Source organism: Papaver somniferum, unplaced genomic scaffold (genome assembly GCF_003573695.1).
Source record: "Papaver somniferum cultivar HN1 unplaced genomic scaffold, ASM357369v1 unplaced-scaffold_10, whole genome shotgun sequence".
In the NCBI taxonomy this organism is placed as follows: domain Eukaryota; kingdom Viridiplantae; phylum Streptophyta; class Magnoliopsida; order Ranunculales; family Papaveraceae; genus Papaver; species Papaver somniferum.
The window spans coordinates 14,813,889-14,836,207 of NW_020618825.1; the positions used below are offsets into that span (position 1 = coordinate 14,813,889).

A 22,319-nucleotide genomic window follows, 5' to 3' on the forward strand; every position below is an offset into this window, starting at 1 on the left:
GGCTGGCATGGTATTCCTTTGGCGCGGAGATGTGGATGGCATGGATGGCATTCCGTTGGCACAGTGGTGCGTATGGAATGTTATTCCTTCGGCGCGGATATGTGGCTGGCATGCCGTTGTCCCGGTGGTGCGGCTATCATGGTATGCCTTTGGCGCGGAGATGTGGATGGCATGGCTGGCATGCCGTTGGCACGGTGGTGCGGCTGGCATGGTATGCCTTTGGCGCGGAGATGATGCCAGTCAATACTGAGGGTTCTATCGTGGTACATAACATGTATAAAAAAAAGGTACCCTGGTAAATTTCACGTAGACATATTGAATGGCTCAATAAATGTGTTAGTGGAGCTATTGGTACTCTCGGCTTCGTTTTCTTATAGAGTGACGTCACGTTAGACTAAGATTTTATGATTTTAACCCTAAGCTAAAAACCACCATCAACACCTAGAAACTGTATATTTCGTGGATTTTATATGCCTCTTAATCTGAGGTCTTATTTGTCTGTTTTGTATGTCTCACTTCGCCAAGATGTTAATCAAACACGAAAGATATTCTATTAATAATCTTTGTTCAACTACAAATTTTCTTTTGGCATTACAATTTTATTCATGGATAATATTTCTTGATATACACAGGGTTCCAAGGGTGATCCAGCCTTCGATCTTCCCTTTTGATTTCGCTGTATATTATCTTCCCTTCCGTATATGTGCCCCATTCCTTCGCAATCCACTAATTTGTATGCCGCGTTTCCAACTAACCTTTTCACGATGTATGGACCTTCCAACGTGGGTTCCAGCTTCCCTCCTGATCCCTTTTGGTATGGTGGAATCTCCCGTAGTACAAGCTCGTGCCTTCACTCTCTTGTTATATTCTCTTGACAACCTTTGGTGATAGTTTGTCATATGCTTTTTCGCGGTTTCTCTGTTTTCTTCGAGGTCATCTAATTTTGCTAGTATTAAATCTGAGTTCAGCCCCTTTTCCCATGCTTCTCTCCTGGTTGTCGGGAGAATGACCTCGGATGGCAAGATTGCCTCCATTCCATATGTCAAGCAAAAGGGGGACATTCCCGTGGTATCTCGGCTAGTGGTTCTATATGACCATAGCGCGTTCGTGATCTGATCATGCCATCCTTTATGGTGACCTTCCAATTTATTTTTCAGCGTGGCCGCTAATGTCTTATTTGTCGCATATGCTTGCTCGTTGCTCTGTGGGTATAGCGGAGTTGACTTCCCGGTTTGAATTTTGAAGGCATTGAACAACATTTTCCACTTCGAATTGATTTCCATTGTCCGAAACGATTAGGACCGGTATCCTGAATCTACATATGATATTCTCTAGGATGAAATCATATATATCTTCATCTCTTGTGTTTTGCAGAGCTTTAGCTTCCACCCATTTCGTGAAATAGTCCGTTGCCACTATTAAATATCGTCTCTGCTTTGTCCCAGTTACAAATGGTCCTACGATATCTATTCCCCACATGGCAAACGGTCAAAAACTTAATACAAAGTTCAAGCTACTGGATGGGGCGTGTATTCTTTCCCTATATCTTTGGCATTCCTCGCATCTCGTGGAGATTTCTTTTGCGTCTTTGTGCATGTATGGCCAGAAGTAACCTTGTGTCCTTGTCTTGTGAGCTAAGGATCTGGTCCCGCTATGGTTGCCAGCGTCTCCATAGTGGATCGATTTCATAATATTTATTCCCTCTTTCTGTGACAGGCATCTCATCAAAGGGCCCATGTATGACCTTCTGTACAGTATCCCTCCTTGCACCTCGTAATTCTTGGCTCTGCTCTTAATCTTATTTGCCTTTGGTCTATCTCGCGGGAGATCTCCTTCCGTCAGATAGTTGTATATAGGGGCTCACCAATTGTTATCGTCTATCTCCATATCTCTTTATTCAATGGTCATAACCCTCAGTTCCTTTTCTTCCCTGCTTACTGATGGCTGCATCAACCGCTCGATTCGGATATGCCCAATTTTCGGGCCTTCAATCATCGAAGCTATAAAGGCAAGAGCATCAGCGTGTATGTTATTATCTCTTCCCATGCTTATCCAAATTATGCTTCATATATCGGCAGAATATTCCTTCACGAGTTGTAAGTAACTTTGTATTACTGGATCAACCGCATTATACCTCCCCTCAATTTGGCGAACTACCAGTTGTGAATCGCTGGTAGTTCTTACGTCGTCCAATCCCATTTCGATCGCAATCCTTAAGTCTTGTACTACCACTTCATATTCGGCTTCATTATTAGTTGCTTTATATTCTAAGCGGAAGAAAAATACAATTCCGGCTCCTCCCGGCGAAGTGAATACTATCCCCATATAGAGCTGGCAAACTAAGCCAAAACCCGCGGGTTAGCCCGTCCCGTCCCGTGAAAACCCGCACCCGTCCCGGATCGTAACTAAACAAGACGGGCGCGGGTTGTATAATTAGTGGCTTGTGAAGAAACGGGTTAACCCGGCCCGTACCGTGAAACCCGCGGGTTAACCCGGCTCATTCCCCACCGCTACGTGTCACAGTAATGTAAGCCTGTTACGTACGTGTCACAATATCTTGTTTCCCTCATATAAAAAGTTAAAAACGAAGAAGGAAACCCTAACTCCCTAAGCCGCTGCCGCCTTCATTCTTCCTCTAATCCTCTTCTTTTCTTCTTCCCTGCTGAGTCTTCTGAATTTGATGGCAGGTACGAATCACAGTCACAGAACAACAAATTGAAATCTAAAGATCAAAGTTTAAAGGCTAGCAGGTAACAACAACATACTTCAAAGTTTTACCCAAGATTTTTCTCTTCACTATTTCCAGATATCATTTTTTGTCTCTGAAATTTTCGTGTAACAGCAGAAGAAGATCGATCTCATGTATTTAAAGGTTCACTGTAAAGGTTAACTTCAGATCTCGTGTTTGAATTTCGGATTTCATCTTCTTACAGTTACAATCAAAAGTAAGTTTTCTTTTCTTTTCTCGTAAATATCATCAAAATAAAACATGGGTTTTGGTAATCAATTGTTAATTTCTTAAATCTAACCCCTTTACTTTTTTTATTCATCCAGTCTACCGAGAATACTCATACCAGCAGATGAAATACTAGCCTTTTTTCCCCAATTCTAATTTTATTGTTGGTAATCTCTGCTGTAGTTTGCACATAGGATATTTAGATTCTTTAATTGGTAATTTTGGTTGTGTTTATCGATTTGTCCCCCACAATTTATCTGAATACTCTTGTCTCTCTGTCCTGCAACTTAATTACTGTTTAGTGATGAACAAAATCTCATCTGTAACCTTTCCATGGAACTCAGGGGGGACATCAAGCACCATCTTTGATTAAATCTACTGGGGAGAGAGTGAGTCCTTTTGCCTCCATGTGTTGTTATTGCTATCAGTTACTGCATCTTTTTCAGTTCAAGTTATTCTTCAATGTTGTGTTTAGCTGTATGATTTGGTTGGAATATTCGACTATATCAGTAGTGGAATTTGAGGTCTGAATTTCATTGACATTAGGTTTATATATGATGAACTATTAGGTACGAGACTGGTAGGTCAATTTGTTCTGTGATGTCTCTTTCTCTTAGAAATCAATGATACACCTGATGAAGATAGCTTTTACACAAACAACTCATACAAGTGACAAATTCTCAATAGATTGGTAGTCTATACTTTTCAGTCACCAACACAGCCAGCAACATAAATAGCACCACCACCATCAGAGCATTATGCTTAGAAGAATAATTGTATAAATACTTACAACAGATTTAGAATTTCTGAAATATGGTTAGGTTTCAATAGACAGTTGATTTTTTCTTTTCTTTTCTTTACATTGCCAGTTTTTCACGTTTCTGATTCTCTGAATGACTCTTTGACTTGTTCTTTGTGGCTCCATCCATTTCAGGATGTCAAGTGTACAAGAACAAGAGTTACCAGAACCAGACCATTACAACGATGTTATGAGTGGTGACGGTCAAGATGATGATGATGATGTTGAGATGCTAGATTCTGTGAATGAGGATCCAACTGTTGGTTGTGCACCTGCACAAGTTGCACGTGGAAAGAAAAATAGACTTAGATCCGAAGTTTGGGAATTTTTTAAACTCGTTAAGTATAAGGATGGTACAACGAAGGGGGTGTACAAGGCTTGTAATGTAGGATATAAATATGTAAGCCAAAGAGGTGGAACCTCAGCCATGAAAAGGCATAAGTGCATTAAACGTCAGTCTATGGACGTAGGGCAGATGATATTAGCTTCACAAAATAGCCAGCTGTCTACCCGTGTTCGCAAGGTTGATCAAATGAAATTACGGGATTTGTTCTCAGCTTTACTCATTGCAAGAAATGTTCCATTTTCTTTGGTGGGGTGGAAAGAGTTTAGGGATATATGTGCTTATTTAAATGATGACTTTAAACTAATATCAAGGAATACTGGGAAAGCCGATGTGGTAAAGAAACATAAAGCACAAAAAGAAGTTATTCGCAACAGATTGAAACTTGCTCCAGGTATGATTCAAAATTTCAAATGATTTGTTTATACTTTTATGTATGAGTAATTGATTAATATGATGTGCTAGGTAATGTGTATGACTTACCCTTACAGGTAGGATATGTCTAACATCAGACATGTGGACTTCTGTAACAACTACTGGATATATAAGCTTAATTGCGCACTATCTTGATAAAGATTGGGTATTGCAAAAGAAGCTTCTGAATTTCTCTCCCCTTCCACCACCTCATACAGGTAAAGCACTTAATTTTATTTCTTTATTATCTTAAATATAATTTCATGTTAACTTATTCCCCTTTCTACTACCTCAAACAGGTAAACACCTTTCTTCTAAGTTATTTGCAATGATAGAAGATTGGGGAATTGAAGAAAAGGTATCCAACATCACCTTGGATAATGCTGCAAATAACGGAGCTTGTGCTGGAATTATGAAGAGTAGACTTGTTGCAAAGAAGATCTTGTTGAACGATGGAAAATACTTTCATGTGCGTTGTTGTGCTCATATCTTAACTCTTATTGTAAAAGAAGGACTTACGAAGATTGATCCAGCCGTGCTTAAGATTCGAGCGTCAGTGAAGTCCCTTAAAAAGTCCCAAGTAAGAAAACAAAAGTTCTTGGACATTGTTGAAACTTTAGGAATGTCTGGTCTGAAAAAGGGTATTCGGCAAGACGTAAAGACAAGGTGGGATTCCACTTCTATTCTATTATAAATTACAAAGTTGGAGAATTGTATAATTTGTATTAATGTTTTTTTAGATACTCACTGAATGTTTGTTTTATGCAGGTGGAATTCAACTTATCTTATGTTAGACAGTTGTATCTTGTATAAGCCAGTTTTCTCTCATTTGAAGTTGGTGGATTCAGACTATGAAGACTGTCCAACTAATGAAGAATGGGAACAAATTGAAGTAGTCACAAAGTTTCTCAAGGTGTTTCATGAACTCACAAAGGTTTTTTCTGGTAGTAAGTATCCTACTTCCAATCTGTATTTTGAAAGAATTTGTCAAGTTCAGGTGTTACTAAAGAAAGAGAGCAGAAGTAATATTGAATTCATTAGGAACATGGTAAAAGAGATGCAAGCAAAATTTGATAGTTACTGGAAGGAGTTGAGTCCTATATTGGCTATGGAAGTTGTGTTAGATCCTAGATCGAAAATGAATTTTGTGAAATTTACTTACTCCAAGTTGTATCCTGATGAGAGAGAATTAGAATGTCAAGTTAATAAAGTGCATAGTAATATAAAAGCACTTTTTAATGAGTATTACACCTTGTCAAGTTCAAGAGCTTCCAACAGTTGTGCAGCTCAAAATTTGAGTGTTCAAAATGGTGGGAATTTTGCTGCCCAAGAAGGGAGTGATTTCTTTCAGGTAATTTCAACTTTTATGTTCAGTTTGATTCATTTGAGTTCTTCATGATTGGTATAAGTCTGCAAAACATGTTCTTTTTTTTTAATACAAGATGATAACTTTGAACCCAGATTTAATATGTCAATGTAAACTCTGAGCATGCCATATATCGTTTATTTGTCATTGTAATTACTTATGATAGAATGAGGAATGTACCCAAGAATTGGTTGTTGGATTGTTTGGGATTCTGTCATTCTGTGTCTTGATATCTAGTGTCTTGTCAACAGGAATATGTTGCAACACAGGAACGTGGTGGTAATGTATTAACTGACTTGTCAGAGTTAGATGAATATCTTGGCGAGACGTACAGAGGTTGTCTAAATTCACTAGACATCCTTAACTATTGGAAGAACCATGAACAACAATATCCAGTACTTTCAAGAATGGCAGGGGATATTTTGTCAATTCCTATTTCAACCGTCGCATCGGAGTCTGCATTTAGCATTGGAGGAAGGGTGATTGATCGATTTCGCAGTTCCTTATTACCTGAAAATGCTGAGGCGTTAATAACAACTCGTGATTGGGAATATGGAATTGGTAAGTAAATCAATAATATTTTATTTAGTTGAGTGTCTAAATCTTATCTATAACATTGGTTGTTTTATTATGATCCATATAGGAAAAGAAGATATGGATGAGGACAATGTGATCGTTGAAGAAGACATATTAGGATTTGAACCTGACGCAGTGGAGGATGGGGCAGTGGAGGATGTGGAGGAAGTAAGTTCTTATGCGTCTAGTTAGTATGCGTACTTCTTCAATATAAAGCGGGGTAATTATGCAAATTCCATGTTTTTGACTTGAATCTTTTTTTTTGTTTGGTTTATTTTTTCTTGAAATTACAGATTCATATTGAATAGTTGGAGCAACTCAAAGATAAACATGGAATATGAGAATGTTTTATCACTTACCAGTATCTCCAAATATTGCATAGAAAAGAGATTGGAGATGTTTTTTTGATAGTTAACACTTTTTTTGATTAACCACACAATATATATTTTGTGCAGGAAGTGGTTATTAATATTGTGATATTGTCGCACTTGGTGATACAAATTAGAAACAATGGTACAGTCTCGGTCTCGGAAGTTTATTTTCATTATTTATCAATTATCATCATGAACTGATGAAGTACTGTGTAACTGTAACTAAAGTACTTAAGCACTAAAGTAAACTACTAATGACTAGTAAAGTAAGTCTAGTATGAATGTATGATACTATGATAGTATCTGTGTGACTGTGTCTGTGTTTCTTTAAGAAGACTAATTTGTTTAGTTTTGCAATTTTGAGTTTTTGAATTGATATACCAAATGAATTGGATGAATGTTAGATACTTAGGTTGTAGCTTGTAGGAAAGGAACTTTAGATGCCCTGAATGTGGAAGGAAATAGCCCAGAAATCGATTTCTGGCGAGTTGACTCAACAAAAACCAGGTAACCCGTGAGCACCCGTGAACCCGCGAGCTTTACCCGGGACGGGCACGGGTGGGATAAATGACCACCCGTGAAGAATTTCAACCCGCGAGCTCAGGCTTGTATTAACCCGTAACCCGCGGGTTGGTCACAAGCCAGACCCGTCCCGCCCGTTTGCCAGCTCTATCCCCATACATCCTCCTGAGTTGTTTGAAGACCCGTCAAAAAATATTTCCGACCTTCGAGGGTGGCTTTCTTGTAGCATATCCTTTGGGTCCGGGCGTCCTTCATATATGCCCATCATCTCTTCTACCCCTTCATCTTCTGCTGACGGAAATTCGGCTAGGAATTCTGCAATGATGTGTGACTTCGTGAAAGTTTGAACCTCGTATTTTAACCCAAATAAATCAATCTGGGTATTCCATCTCTCGACTCTTCCCGCCCTATTTGAGCTCTTCAAGACTAATTCTATGGGTACTCTTGTTAAAACTTTGATTTTGTGAGTTTGAAAATAAGTTCACAATTTTCGAGACGCGTTTACCAGTGCTAATATCAGTTTTTCGATCTTCGGGTAGTTCCTTTATGCTGAGTTGAACATTTTGCTTATGTAAAATATCGACTTCTCCACCCCTTCATCTGTTCGAAGTAGTACTGCACTGAGGGCATTGGGTGTTGCTGCGAGACAAATGAGTAATTCTTCCCCTGGATTTGGCTTTCGTAGTATTGACAAGTTGATTAAGTATTCTTTAATGTTTTGCAGCGCTTGCTCACATGCTTGTGTCCAAGAAAATTTTGCACCCTTTTTTAAAATGTCAAACAAATGTTTACATTTATCTGAAGATTTCGAGATAAACCTTCCTAAAGATGCTAACTGCCCATTCAGTTTCTGCACATCTTTTATAGTGGAAGATGACGACATTTCTAGTATGGCTTGTACTTTAGCTGTGTCCACCTCAATTCCTTTCCTCGAAACTATATGTCCCAAGAACTTCGCAGATTCAACTCCGAAGATACAGTTCTCCGGATTTATCTTCATTTTGTACTTCTTCATTTGCTCAAATATTTCCTTTAAGTCTTCTACGTGATCCCCTAAGTCCTTAATTTTTACGAGCATGTCATCCACATATACCTCCAACGTTGTATGCACCCATATGGAAATTTTTTTCTCTACCATCTGTTGGTATGTGGCTCCCGCATTCTTTAATCCGAATGGCATTCTCGTGTAACAATACAACCCCCTTGGAGCGAAGAATATTGTATGTTCTTAATATTCTTCATCTAGAGGTATCTGGTTGTATCCTGAGTAGCCATCCATTGAGGAGAGTCTTTTATATCCTGCCGCCGATTCCACCATTTGTGGGATATTGGGTAAAGGGAAGCTATCCTTTGGGAATGCAACACTAAAATGAATACATATCCTTATCCCATTATTCTTCTTTGGTACTATCAGCATCTTTGCAATCCATTCCGGATATTTTGCTGGACTTATGATACCCGCATCCATCATCTTCTGAAGTTCCTTTTCAATTTGTTCATGATAGGTGGTCCCAATCTTCCTTATTCGTTGTCTTACCGGTTTAACTGTTGCATCCAGAGCCAACTTATGACAGGATACTCGAGGGTCAATTCCCGGCATTTCATCCATGCCCCAAGCGAATACTTCGCGATTGTCACTTAGAAACTGGATTAACCTTGCTTCTTCGTCAGCTTCCATCTTCGTCCCTATTTTTACTATTTTCGGCTCTTCGTCAGTACCCAAATTTATATCCTTCGTTGGTTCTACAGCTGCAAAATTCATGATAGGATTGTTTAGCGCGGTTGGTTCCTTCTATTTTAATATCAGGTCACCCTCCTTTTCGGGTAGTTCACTGGGTATCGCCCATCCTTCCTTTTCCTTGGTCATGTATACCATTAGTTCCCTTTCCTTCTTTGACTCCAATGCTCTCTTCCTCCTTTCCTTCCTCCTTTTCGGTCTCTCTTCGTAGTTTTCAATATCCTTCTCGCCGCATCCCTTCGCGTTTTCCCAATCTCCTTTTATCTCGCCAATCCCGCTCGGCATTGGGAATTGTACCGCCTGGTGGTAAGTCGATGCAACCCCCTTTATCCCATGAATCCAAGGTCTTCCCATGAGGGCATTGTATGACTATTCTACCTCCACCACACAGACTGTAACTTACGTCTCTATCTCTCCCGCGAAGATCTTAACGCAGATTTCACCCTTTGGTTTTGTTGACACCCCATTGAATCCGTACAGATTGTATGCGGAAGGAACCATGTCAGAATCTTCATATCCCAAAGCTTTAAATGCATGATAGAAAAGGATGTCCGCCGAGCTTCCCATGTCCACTAAGACCTTGTCTATAGACCAGATTTTTCCCTTACCTCTTCGATACTCTTTTCCCCATAAGTGTTCGCCAATAGCCAAGGTGATGACCAGTGAGTTTGTGTGCAATCCTTCCTTTGGTGCATCTTGCGCCGAGAACGATATATTCCTTTTTTTCCATTCCTCCATAGGTTCCATCTTCACCATAGGTATTATCTCATTTCCTTCGTTATCCCTTTTATACACTCTTGAGAGCACATTGTCGTGAAAATTTTGGATGTCTTTCCTCGAATGCACTATAAAATTACAGCCGGATTTCCACATATTATTTAGATCTGGTTCCCCCTGTAGTCAGGTTGTGGTGGTGATGGCAGCATCTGATCCTCCATGTAATGCGCGAGCTTTCCTTGCTTAATGAGACGAAGTACGATCCTTCTGAAATTCCTACAATTGTTCGTATGGTGCCCGTGAAAGCGATGATATCGGCAAAACTCCTGATTCCTCTTCCCCGGTTGTGGATCCTTTCCCAGGTTTGTGGGGGCTGGGATTTCTTCAGTCAATATGACTTCCTCCCATATCCTTTATACAGTTATGTTGAGTCCTGGGAGTTTCAACTCGGTCCATGCTAACGCGTTCGATCCTTGCTTTGCTATCTTCATACTCTTCGCCTCATGACGTGTTGCCTTATCATATCGTGGCCTTTGTTTTCTTTGCTGCGACTCCCCTTGCTTTGTGTTTTGACCATCCCACTTAAGTTCTCCCTCTGGTGTTTTTTCCAATCATGCATGAGCCAGTGCGGTTGACACGTCTTCCCACATCCACTGCGTTTTCCTATCCCTTTGTGAGCTCCCCATCTCCATCATCATACCTCGCAGCTCCCGTAAGATCTTCTGATCTAAAGTTCTTCCTCTTACTTCGTAAATGCTTTTTTCGCTCTTCTTTCGTTTATTCTCGTCCTCGCGCCTACTTTCCTCTTCGTATTTTAGTTTTTGATTTTCGCACCTGGCCTCCAGCAGTAGTCTCCTCAGGTCTCTTTCCCGATCATATCCTTCCCGCAACTTCTTTTTCTGCGTTCTTCTTTCTGTACTTTTCCCATCTTCCTCACGATCTTCCAATGGATCGTTTCCTCGCGTTGGAATCTTCATTTGGGACGAGGTTGTTACCTCTTCTGAACTAGTATCTTCTTCTCGCAAATTTCCCATCTTCACCTCGTTGTCGCGCCTGTAATCTTGTCGCGTCACCTGACCTCCTTGCTTCACCGTTCCCGCTTGCTTCTCGGATTTGTACCTTATTCTCCCTTTCTCCCGATGGTGTGCGTTATTCGGTTCTTCCAGCATCATGCTCTCGTCAATATCCTTTCCTTTTTTCTTCCGGGTTGTTCCCTTTATTGCGATAGTCCTAGATTTCATGATTTGGACAGGTTCCTCCATAAGTTCAGTGTTTTCCTCCGCCTTGCCTTTCCGCCGGTTTATGGTGCTTTCTCCATCTTCAACCGATGCCTTTACTTTCATTTCTTCTCTCCGTGCCTTCATCCGTTTTCTCCTCCTCATTTGCATCACGTGTCTCGCCCGATCTGGTGCCATCGACTGATCCTTGGTTCGATATCTTCCGACTAGTTTCTTGCTTTCAATCTTCCGATGCAATACCCAAGGATTACTTTCTCTCCTAGATTTCTAGTCTTAACCACCGACGGATCGTTTAAGATCTATAAAATCCTAACCTTAAAACAGCTCCCTTACATTATCCAAGGACCCCTATTTATAGGCCAATCGACCCTAATGGTGTACAGCTCATTTTGCTTCTTGAGTATTTCGTGGAGATGCTTTTTACTTCGCCCAGATCGTTTTCCATAAAGTTTTCCCCTTTCTTTCGCTGACAACTTTGGATGTTTGTCGGGACAGCTGTCTCTTTTCTTGCTCCATAATTTACTGACTTCGCCTATTATATTTTCGGGCAAGCAACCTTATTTCGCCAACATTTATTTCGTGATTGGTATCTTGCCGGGTACTCCAGTTGATCCTTCGCAACTTAGACTCTTCAAGCGAGTTACCTCGCCTCAATACGATATCTCGCGCCTAGTTTTTACTTCGTCAATCATTCAATAATGACGATCTTGACTATATTTGACAAGTCACTGACGAGGATTTTCGGGGATGGTGTAAGATCTTTCGGCAGGATCCCCTTAAATGATTTGTGTCTTGTTCTTCGTCCACGTGGAGAATCGTGTCTTTGGTATCTACATTGTTGTTCCATTGCAGGTTCTATGGAATACTCAACAACTGAAACCGCTACCTAGTAAACAATGCTGCATTGTTTTATGTCGACAAGGCAACTTGGAATATGCGAAGTTTTTTGCTCATTTTTCCAGCCGCGGTAACTTGGATTCTCTGGAACATATGCATTTCATTGATTTGGCCTATTTGGTTAACGACGTAGATTAGTTACATACTGATAATGGTTTACATTTTGGAAACACAAAAGTCTAACTTATCTTTACGATCTAAATTAAGATAAAAAATTAAAAACTCACAAAGTAAAGTAATACCAAAATCTGTGTTTAATCAATCAAAACATGTAAGTATTTTGTTTTCCTTTCTTTGTAAAACAAGAATTAAAAGTTGTTACATTACAAGAAATAATACTCGAGAAAGAAGAAGAAGAAAAGAGAACAACAACTTGATATACTGTCGGTTGTTCGCTATTTTCTGTTCTCAGAATTACAGGTGATGAGTAGCAAGCTTAGCTAATGGACCAACAGCTAAGGAGTTCACGTAAGTGCAAGGTTCTTCCATGGGAGATTGCAACCTTTGATCAATAAACTTATCGTATTTATCAGGTCCACCAACAATTGCACCGGTTAACTCATTCGGGTTTGGTTGGTCCTTTGAGAACCAGTTTGTGAAACTCATGGGGCAACTCACTTCTGTACCAGCAGGCATTACAGGTACTGATGCTCCTCTATGATGAGCTTGTTTTGGTGGGTTGTTCCCGAAACCTACCATGTATGAACTTTGTCTTGGGTTGCTTCCAAGCAGATAGTCCATCTGTAAAACAATGCACGTCAATGTTGTTAAGAATTACGCGCTATGATTAATTTTGCTAAGTAAATCCGAATCCAGCATTTGTTTAGTACCTGTTTCTTAGCGAACTGTAAAAGGTGTACTGAATCGAATTGTTGGTTTCCACAGCTAACTTTTTGGTTGTGTTGAGCAATTATGTCGCCGTATACGCTAAACAAGAAGGCAGCTCCCGTGACATATTGTGTGTTAGCTCCATCTCTTAGATGAACCAAACCACCTAAAAACCGTATGAACGACATTATAAGAAGGTTGTAATTCGGAAAACAAAAAAACCGGAAAACTCCAATGAATTTTTTATGTGCTCAGGAACTCTTCGTAGCAAACCTGGGGTGGTGTAGATTTGGTGATAGGGACTATCGGGAAGTGCTGAACAAATGAAGTTGTCAGCTTGTTTCTTGTAGGTCTCTAGAGTCTTTTCTCCCTCAAGATACAACTGCATATCATAACGTGAATCAGATTAGCTAGTAATTAACTTGAAATTAGAGAAAACAGAACAATACATAGAGAAAAGTGTTTCTGTAATACGCTGGTAAAGTCGTTGGATGAGAATACCCATGACCAGGGGCGAAGCCACCCTGTGGCATGGGTGGGCCGTTCACACTTGCATACATCCTAATTTAGGTGTTTGGAAAGAAAAAGAAAAGGTTGATGGAGAAATTACTTTGGATAGAAGAATTTGAACACCGGCATATTTCAAATCCCAACTAAACTCGGCAACATTTGCAGTAATGGCTTCTTCTTGGATATAGCTCAAGTAAATTGGTTTCTTGGTTGCAATGTATAACCATGATGCAGCCCACAACAACTCGTCCTACATTCATTGACCCAAGAATTATAAACATGTGCAGCATGGAGTTATACGATGTTGTATGAAAAGAATATAGAAAAAGAATTTACGTTGTATCCAGAGTAGGAGCAATAGAATGGGCATTCTCCATCATAGGTACCTTTATGTTCCTTAGCGAACTTAAACAGCTGCACATACACATACAAAACTGGCTAATTAGTCGATGCAAGGCCATGGATTCTAACGCTACGGTCTAGGCCTTGCGCTTAGAAAGGAAGTTAATTTCGTCATATGTAGGTACGTACGGTTTTGGCTTTGTTAAGGAGACGACGAGCATAAACACGATCAGTGGCTCTGAAGATAATTGAAGAAGCGGCCATTGCTGCAGCAGTTTCAGCAGCTATCTCTGATCCAGGTTGGCCTTGGTCTATCTTCAAAACAGTTCTTGGTGTTTTCATGTTTTCTGGTCGAACCCAACATTGATGGTCTGCGTTTGGGTCTCCCACCTTAATTGAACAAAAAAAAAAGCAGTTTCAAGATGTAAAACCATAATATGTCGTTTCTGTTATCGGTTCGGATAACGATCAAGGTTATAAAAGCTTAATTACCTGGACATACAAACGACCTTTTTTAGATGCGCACTTGAGGAAGTAATCTGTTCCCCATCTGATAGCTTCATGAACATGTTGCAATTCACCGGTCTCTTGTAACTCTGCATGGTAAAACATTGCACTCCATGCAAGCGTGGTAACGGTAAACGCCATAGGAAGTCCATACTTCACGTTATCTCCAGCGTCATAGTATCCTCCCGTAAGATCCAACTATAAGTACGTTGCAACAATGTTAACGTCCGAAAGAAAAACGGAAAATGGGTCATTCATCCAAATATTTTTTAAAAATGGTTCAAATAGACGAGTAAAAATTAGTATGGGTGAAATGGACACTAAAAAAATAGCAAGAATAAAACTGGATTCATTCTGATTTAAACTTAAAAAATAGTAAGGATGAAACTGGATACATCCTGATGTAAATTAAAAATAAGAAAAAGTATTTGAAAATGGGTAGGATGAAACTGTATACATCCTGGCTATTTTTACATTTTTGTCCATTTAAATAGTATCAAAATCTAAATGTCCTTTTCACCCAGGAATTATTGATTTTGGTCTTTTCAACCAATTTTGTGAACTCAACATTTACGGCAAGAGAAGAAAAATCGAAATGAAACCAATTTTAGTTACTTACATTGACCTCTTTACCATCATCAAGAGCAGAATCACCCCTCCATTTAACCCTGTTGTTAGCAGGAAGCTTACCTGATCTTTGAGCTTCCAAGAATATAAGAGATTTTGTTAATGCATCTTTGTAATCGAAATTAGCATGTACATCATTAGATATGGCAAACAATGCCAATAAAATGGCAGTTAATTTTAAACTTAACCCCATCCAAACTATTTAAGAAGCTACGTAGAATTTTTCTTTCAGAGAAAAGAAAAAAGAAAAGAAACTACGTAGGATTTTTTGGTGTAGAATGGTTTTTGAGATATATAACTGTACAAATGAAAACTAATGACGACGAGGAGCCGTTGCATTTGCCATTTTAATGATAGGAAGGACTTGAAGAGACGGGTTTGAATTTGTTATCTTCATGGGGAGAGAAATTGTTAACTGTTTTTGGGGAGGAAACCATTGAGAAAAATATGGGAATTTGGAAGGTAAAGAGAGAATGCTGAGACCTTTTTTTGACTTAAAATTGTTGTGGAGAAACCAAATTGTGTGCTGGTAATTTTGGTATATTGCTTAATTTTGGCAAAACCTCATTATAGAAGATGCAAATTTTTGTCTCTGCCATTACGGATATATGATCATTATTAGTAAGCCTTTGATTCTGTCTCGCATGAAAATTAAAATCAATGTCTTTGCAAATTGTATAAGGTGATCAATGCGTTCCTACTCGTACGGATTATCCAGTTCAGGGAAAAAAGGCATCCACATGGGGGCCATGGGTTAGCTTCTCCCAATTCGCAACCCTATCTAGGAAGACTGGAGTTTGTTTTTTCATAACGACTTGTTGGGCACGATGGTTTTTTTTCTCCCTTATCCAATTATTCTCTTACCTCCCATTTTACCGCTAATTAATTATCACTAATTAATCATATTAATCGTGTTAGATGTGAGATCAATTAATGTAAATCAATCTTCAAAACATCAAACAACAAAGAATTTTTGATTTTTTGTCGAAAAAACTGCCCATAATCGGTTTACGTTCATGCACTTGTAAACCGATTCTGGGATAGTGTTCTTTGGTATTCATGAAGGATATCAGGAATCGGTTAATGATAGCGTAGATAAAATCCAATTCTCATAACCGGTCTTTGTTGGAGACATACATAAACCGATTGTTTCATATTCGTAAGAAAAAAATTCATTCATTTTAAATCTACTCCTTTTTATAGGAATCACGGATGCACTTAGAACGTGTGTAGTTACATCTTTTCTGATGGCTACATTCATGTAGGTCTAACGACTATAAATTATAGATGCTCAATATTCAAAGTAATAAAATAAGATGTAAAGAACATGACAATAAAGATGGACACAAGTATTTAACGTGGTTCGGTCTTGTTGACCTTCATCCACGGTGAAGAAAACTATTTATTCTCATTATTGAAGGTCTTACCATTTGATCAATTACAAATATCACTCAAATTTCTGACTCTTTCTTTCTCTAAATCTCTTTCTATAATTCTATGGAGAAATATCATTCAAGATTACATGTACATTTCCTTCTACATGGATTGGTATTTATATGCAAATTGAACTCAGGAAGATATGATATGATAATGCTAAGATGGTGAGGTCATCGTAAATCTTATCATTGCCCGGACTGGATCTTCTTTACTCCCCCTCCGAGTGTATCACACGATTCTATATTCGGATTATTTTGTACTCCTTTCGCATCATACTGTACCTCCTATCGTTCTCTATCCTTCGTCTGAGATTCTGACACGAGGTACTTCTGCCTACAGATGTATCACACCTCTTCTGATTCTCATTTATTTCCTTGTTTCCTTTAAGACTCGACCGTCTGTGTGATTTGACTACTCTTTACACGCTTCCTTTATGAGGCTGATCACTTGGTGTATTGATTCCGGCGTAATCACCTTTTGAGGTGTGATTCGGTGTATCTTTTATAATTTCTTATCATGTGATCACCTCTTGTGATGGTTACATGTGGCGATTGGCTATTTTCGCCCCACAGTTTGCCCCTTTTATTTTCATCTTACTAGGGGATGATTGGAAGAAAATGTTCACCTATATTTTAATGCGTTATTACCGGCTGGACTTGAGGTTCCGGTTAATATTCGAGGGATTTTCATCTATATATAATATTCCTAGGAGAGAGTGTCATACTCATTTCATCACTTCTTCTCCATTTCTTCAAAACTTTTTGTTGTTGTTCTGCTTTTTCTTTTTATTTTCGCCTTTTTTGTTGTTGGTTATAACAACTAAGACATCCCTTATCTCATTATCATGGATAGCGTAAATAGATAAGATCCCCGCAAAAATATCATGGTTCCCAAAAAAATCGGTCTTTATTTTAATACATGAATGGCCCATGCTTGCCCATGGATGACATGATAAGCATGCCTCTCTCCTAGTTAGTAACTCGACGAATCATTCACGCATATTTTTGAACTCATCGAATCCGCATGATCCGGCCGAATTACTTAACCCATGTCCTCGGAACATGGATTATATGGGGATTCCGAATATTTCTTGTATTAATTGTGAACCCAATAGTTCGTCTATGTAACTCAGAAGGTTGGTGTTTTAGGATTCAAAAAAAATGAATGTCTTGGGACTCGAGCATGGAAGGTTGGTGTTTAAGGATTAAAAACATATATATTGTATTTCAATTCAAATTTTCCGACTATGATGAAAGCCGAATTTTTAATGTCGAACTCATATTTCTAAAACGAATTTACACGTATGTGTGACGTTCCGAACTACTGTCCGAAAAACAAACCGTTGACCAGATTTTTTACAGAATCCGAACAACCCGAATCTGTATAATACTCGTATGTTTGCCATCCCAAATTTCTTTTCGTACCACGATGTTAAACTCTATAGGCATCCAACTCAAAATCAATTGGCAATGAGTGGAGTGGCCCTTCCATATTATATTTTAAGTTAATTAAGCGGACTATAGCGATGTGGGATTATTTTCCTTTCACACGCCCCCTCACTTGTAAGGCCAGTCACTGGGCCTCACACGTGGACCTACATACGAGTTACCAGTCCATCGGTAACAGGTGTACACATGTGAGTGACTAAATCAGGGGGTAACACCTCGGCCAGTATCGGCACTGGCCAACATCCCGGGTGTACAAGTGACAAAATCGGTTAAACACTTCGGCCAGTAACTCGGCCTACACCCGGCGTACGCAAGTCTGGTCTGGGGTTTAGTTCTGATACCATGTTAAAGTTTACGAGCATCCAACTCAAAACCAACTGGCAATGAGTTGAGCGGCCCTTCCATATTATATTTTAAGTTAATTAAGCGGATTATACCGATGTGGGACTATTGTCCTTTCACATACGAATTGCTAATTAGAATACCTCCTGCACATATCCAGCGGAGTCAAGAGCCATCGGGAAGCACCCTCCAAACCATATCCATATCATTGAGTGAAAAGGGTTATCACCACAGCAAATACATCAATCGCCAATTCCGAACCACATAATTAGTTGTAAAACCATATAGCTATGAATGATCCTGCTAAAAGTTGGAATCCAAGCAAGTTAAAGTAGTTTACTAAGTTATGTCAATGTTTGCATAATTAGCCAGATCTTGTGGATTTTCTTTATAACAGATAATTGGACCAACCAATTGGAGGGCCCGAAAGACCTCGAAGGGAGGAAATTACTTTCATGGCTATTATTTTGTAAAACTAACTCAAATGTGCAATTTGATAAAAAAAAGTTAGAAATTTTCGTCATTTTTTCACTGGACAAAAATATCCTTCCATTTTAGTCCAATTACTATAACTTTTTATGTATTATATTTTTAGGGGTACAATTAGCAAGCGAACTAGAATATATCATATTTAAAAATCCGTGGATTGGAATTTTACAAATTTTATCTCATTGAAAAGATTTTAAAGAGATCTACACAATGAATACAAACATCAAGAGCTTTTAAGAAAATTTCGAAGATGTTTATCCTTTTAGGCACAATTTTTTAAAAATTATCAACATATCCATTAAGCAAACCACTATAAAGGATGCATAACACATTATGCAATAGTTATACATCAACTAATTTTCCATTGTAACTAATAAAAACATGTACTACCTCCGTTTCAGGAAAAGTGGTATTTTTACCCCGCGTCGGGAAAAATGATACTTTTACTTCGTGCGTGTTAGAAAAAGTGATACTTTCGCCTTGTGTCAAGAAAAGTGATACTTTCACTCCATGCGTATCAGGAAAAATGATACTTCACCCCATGCGTGTCAGGAAAAGTGATATTTTCACCCTGTCGAGAAAAGGGATACTTTAGCCCCGTGTATGGAAAAGTGATACAGGAAAAGTGATACTTTCACTCTATGCGTGTCAGGAAAAACTGTACTTTCAATGCGTTTCAGGAAAAGAGATACTTTCACATCATTTCAGGAAAAATGATACTTTCACTCCGTGTGTGTCAGGAAAAGAGATACTTTCGCCCCATATCAAAAGTGATATTTTTTCCCCGTGTCAGGAAAAGTGATACTGTCACTCAGTGTGTGTCGGGTAAAGTGATAGTTTCACTCTGTTTCAAGAAAAATCATACTTTCACCCCGTGCGTGTCAGGAAAAGTGATATTTTCATTCCGTTTCGTGAAAATTGATACTTTCACTCAGTTTTATGAAAAGTGATACTTTCACTCTGTTTCAGGAAAAGTGATACTTTCACCTTTTCTATTTGGCCTTTTTCTGAGACGAATGTAGTATATGCCTAAAAATATCATTCCAGCAAGAAAAAAATGCATAACGAATTATTGAGCCACATCAAAGGATGCATAACAGTTATACAGTCGTATTTTGGTTAATGCATTCATTAATTTGGTTATGCAACCATCAAAACGATGTATAAATAACATTCCAACAAAAAAAAGATGTATAACGTGTTAGAGCATTGCTCGGTCGAACGCGCATGCATGTTTGTCAATGTTAGTGATCAAAACTATAAGTCTTGATTTCTAGCCTATTTATAGATGTCTCGGACTAGGACACAGACAATGTAGTTGAGACGAATAACTACTAAGGAAAGCATGTGGAACTTCATCGACAAAAAGGTATGTGGAGACTTAAACTCATCTATCACTAGGAAAGTTTATTTCTACTATATCTCCTATATTGAGACATAAGTCGTATTTACGATATAGTTTTCAACTATGCACATTTGTGATTTTGAGCTGAGTATATCTCGCTTACATATTTCTCGAAATATGTGTCGGCAAGCTTTTGCTTTAGCCATGTTCATATTTACTCGTGACGAAAGTCATGATGACATTTCAATAACTTGAAAATTTCTTATATGCTAATACTGTGTGAAAACGGCTACTGTCATCCTCTAAGAATGTTTCAATGATTAGAATGTAGAGTTTATAATGTAACCATCTTTGGATATAAGCATATATAGTGTACTCACACATTAGTGTATAAATCCATAAACCGGGAGACAAGTGTATGCGTATGTGTGTATACCAAATTGGTGAAGGAGACAAGATAAGTATGCGTACCCGTACGCATACTGGTAGAAGTTTTCGAACAGAAAATATCAGATAGGTTTGGGAATTACAAATTCCTAAACTAGTCACCTTAAGTATTGCGTACCCGTATGCATACTTGCGGAAGTTTTCGAACCGAAAAATTATACTGACTTTGGAAACTTAACAAACTCAAAATCCGGTTGCTTAGGTACGCATACCCGTACGCATACTTAAGATGATTATTTTATCAAATCGGTATGTTCATGAACTTAAACATTTAAATCTTAAGGAATGCAATCTTTGGAAACCGTGGCTATAATGTTCATGATTGATTCAAGTGAATCAAAACGATTTTGTTTCGATTGTGTCTTCTATGCAATTGAACAACTCATTAACTAGTTTCATTTGAAGTCATTTGAACTAGTTATGGTTAATATGAGAGTAAACACATGGCTAACCTTGGTTAACTATTTGTGAACCAACATGGTGTACACGTTTAGGTAAGGTTACATAAACCTAAATGAGGGTACATTTCATTTGTGTGTAACAAGCTAAGTTAGATCTAAAGGTTGAAAGATATTAGCTTGGTTGAATCAAGTTTTTCATCTAACAGTGACTATTAAATGCTTTGTTACTAATCTAACATTGATTGCAAACCCTGAGTTGAAAACCATATAAAGGAGAACTCTAACAACTGGGAAACATAATCCCCACACCTCTTGTGTGATACTAGTTGTATTGCTAGAGTCGATTCTCCTTTAACCTTAGGTTTCTTCTCGAGACCCTGTAGGTTAACGACTAAAAGACTTCATTGGAATTGTGAAGCTAGACCGATACTACTTCTCTTGTAGTTGTGTGATCTAATCTTGTTGTATCTATCGTACGAGCACAATTGAATAATTCGCTTGAGATTTATATCTCCGATAGGCAAGATAAAAAATTAATCACAAACATCTTCGTCTCATCGTTTGTGATTCCACAATATATTGTTTCGCTAGTCGATTAAGATTATTGTGAGGTGATTGATAATACTAGGCTGTTCTTCGGGAATATAAGACCGGTTTATCAATTGGTTCCTGTTCACCTTGATTTATCAAAAGACGGAACAAAAACTCTTTGGTATTTATATGGGAGAAAAATTTATTCAATCCTGACTTTTGTGCGTGAGACATATATGTTTATCAAGTCTTCGACTTTGGGTCGTAGTAACTATTGGTTGTGGGTGAGATCAGCTAAGGGAATCGAGTGTGTAGTATCCTGCTGGGATCAGAGATGTAAGGAGCGCAAATGTACCTTGAATCAATGTGAGATTGATTAGGGTTCAACTACAGTCATGTCCGAAGTTAATTGGTAGTAGGATAGTGTTTGTAGCGGATTAATACAGTGTGGTGTTCAATCTGGACTAGGTCCCGGGGTTTTCCTGCATTTTCGGTTTCCTTGTTAATAAAATTCTGGTGTCTGTATTATTTATTTTCCGCATTATATTATTATATAATTAAAATATCACAGGTTGTGTGTTAGATCAATCAATTAGAATATCCAACCTTTGGTTGTTGATTTACATTGATTGACACTTGGATATTGGGCAAAGGTGCTATCTCAATAAACATACCACCAGTCTTCGATGGCTCAAATTACTTATGGTGGAAAATTGCTATGCGAGCCTTTCTTCAATCGCGTGATTTTCAATCATGGGTTTATGTAGTTAATGGCTATGATGCTCCCGTTGTGGCAATCAGTAATGCAACAGTTCCAAAGAATATTGGTACGTATGATGTTTCCGAGATACTTGCTGCTAAGAAAAACTCTGACGGGTTGAATTCCATCATTCGTGCCATTACCCCAGATCTTCAGCATCATGTAACAACGTGCACTCGGTCTGAAGATGCTTGTCATATCTTAGAAACCGTATTTGAAGTAAATACCAGCGAAAAGGAGGCTAGGATTCAAAACCTAAATTCCGATTGGGAAAACCTTTCGTATGTCAGATGAAGATTCATTTGATGAGTTTAATCACAAAGTGTCTGAAATTGTTAATGCCTCTTTTGCACTGGGTAAAACTATTC

General features: G+C 38.6%; 3 protein-coding genes and 1 long non-coding RNA gene across 5 annotated transcripts; 2 read left to right on the top strand and 2 right to left on the bottom strand.

Moving 5' to 3' along the window:
• Positions 1–2,663: 2,663 nt before the first annotated feature.
• Positions 2,664–3,346, top strand: LOC113326690. Of its 2 annotated transcripts, none has more exons than XR_003348479.1 (3): positions 2,664–2,750; positions 2,843–2,945; positions 3,301–3,346. It is a non-coding gene; the product is annotated as an uncharacterized LOC113326690 (long non-coding RNA). The 2 variants fall into 2 exon arrangements; XR_003348480.1 differs by having other exon boundaries at positions 2,691–2,750; positions 2,846–2,945.
• Positions 3,347–3,891: 545 nt separating this feature from the next.
• LOC113326412 (zinc finger BED domain-containing protein RICESLEEPER 2-like) lies at positions 3,892–5,911 on the top strand. The gene is made up of 4 exons (XM_026574150.1): positions 3,892–4,375; positions 4,590–4,730; positions 5,025–5,178; positions 5,281–5,911. The coding sequence occupies exons 1-4, from the start codon at positions 3,892–3,894 to the stop codon at positions 5,909–5,911; spliced, it is 1,410 nt and encodes a 469-aa protein (XP_026429935.1).
• Positions 5,912–10,413: 4,502 nt separating this feature from the next.
• On the bottom strand, positions 10,414–11,217 carry LOC113326413. The gene has a single exon (XM_026574151.1). It carries the CDS (start codon positions 11,215–11,217, stop codon positions 10,414–10,416), a length of 804 nt encoding a protein of 267 aa, XP_026429936.1.
• Positions 11,218–12,168: 951 nt separating this feature from the next.
• On the bottom strand, positions 12,169–15,071 carry LOC113326125 (endoglucanase 16-like). The gene is made up of 8 exons (XM_026573919.1): positions 14,744–15,071; positions 14,110–14,322; positions 13,807–14,007; positions 13,612–13,689; positions 13,376–13,525; positions 13,039–13,147; positions 12,768–12,931; positions 12,169–12,678 (listed from the first exon to the last, which is right to left on the bottom strand). The coding sequence occupies exons 1-8, from the start codon at positions 14,942–14,944 to the stop codon at positions 12,352–12,354; spliced, it is 1,443 nt and encodes a 480-aa protein (XP_026429704.1). The 5' UTR covers positions 14,945–15,071; the 3' UTR covers positions 12,169–12,351.
• Between the last annotated feature and the right edge of the window lie 7,248 nt (positions 15,072–22,319).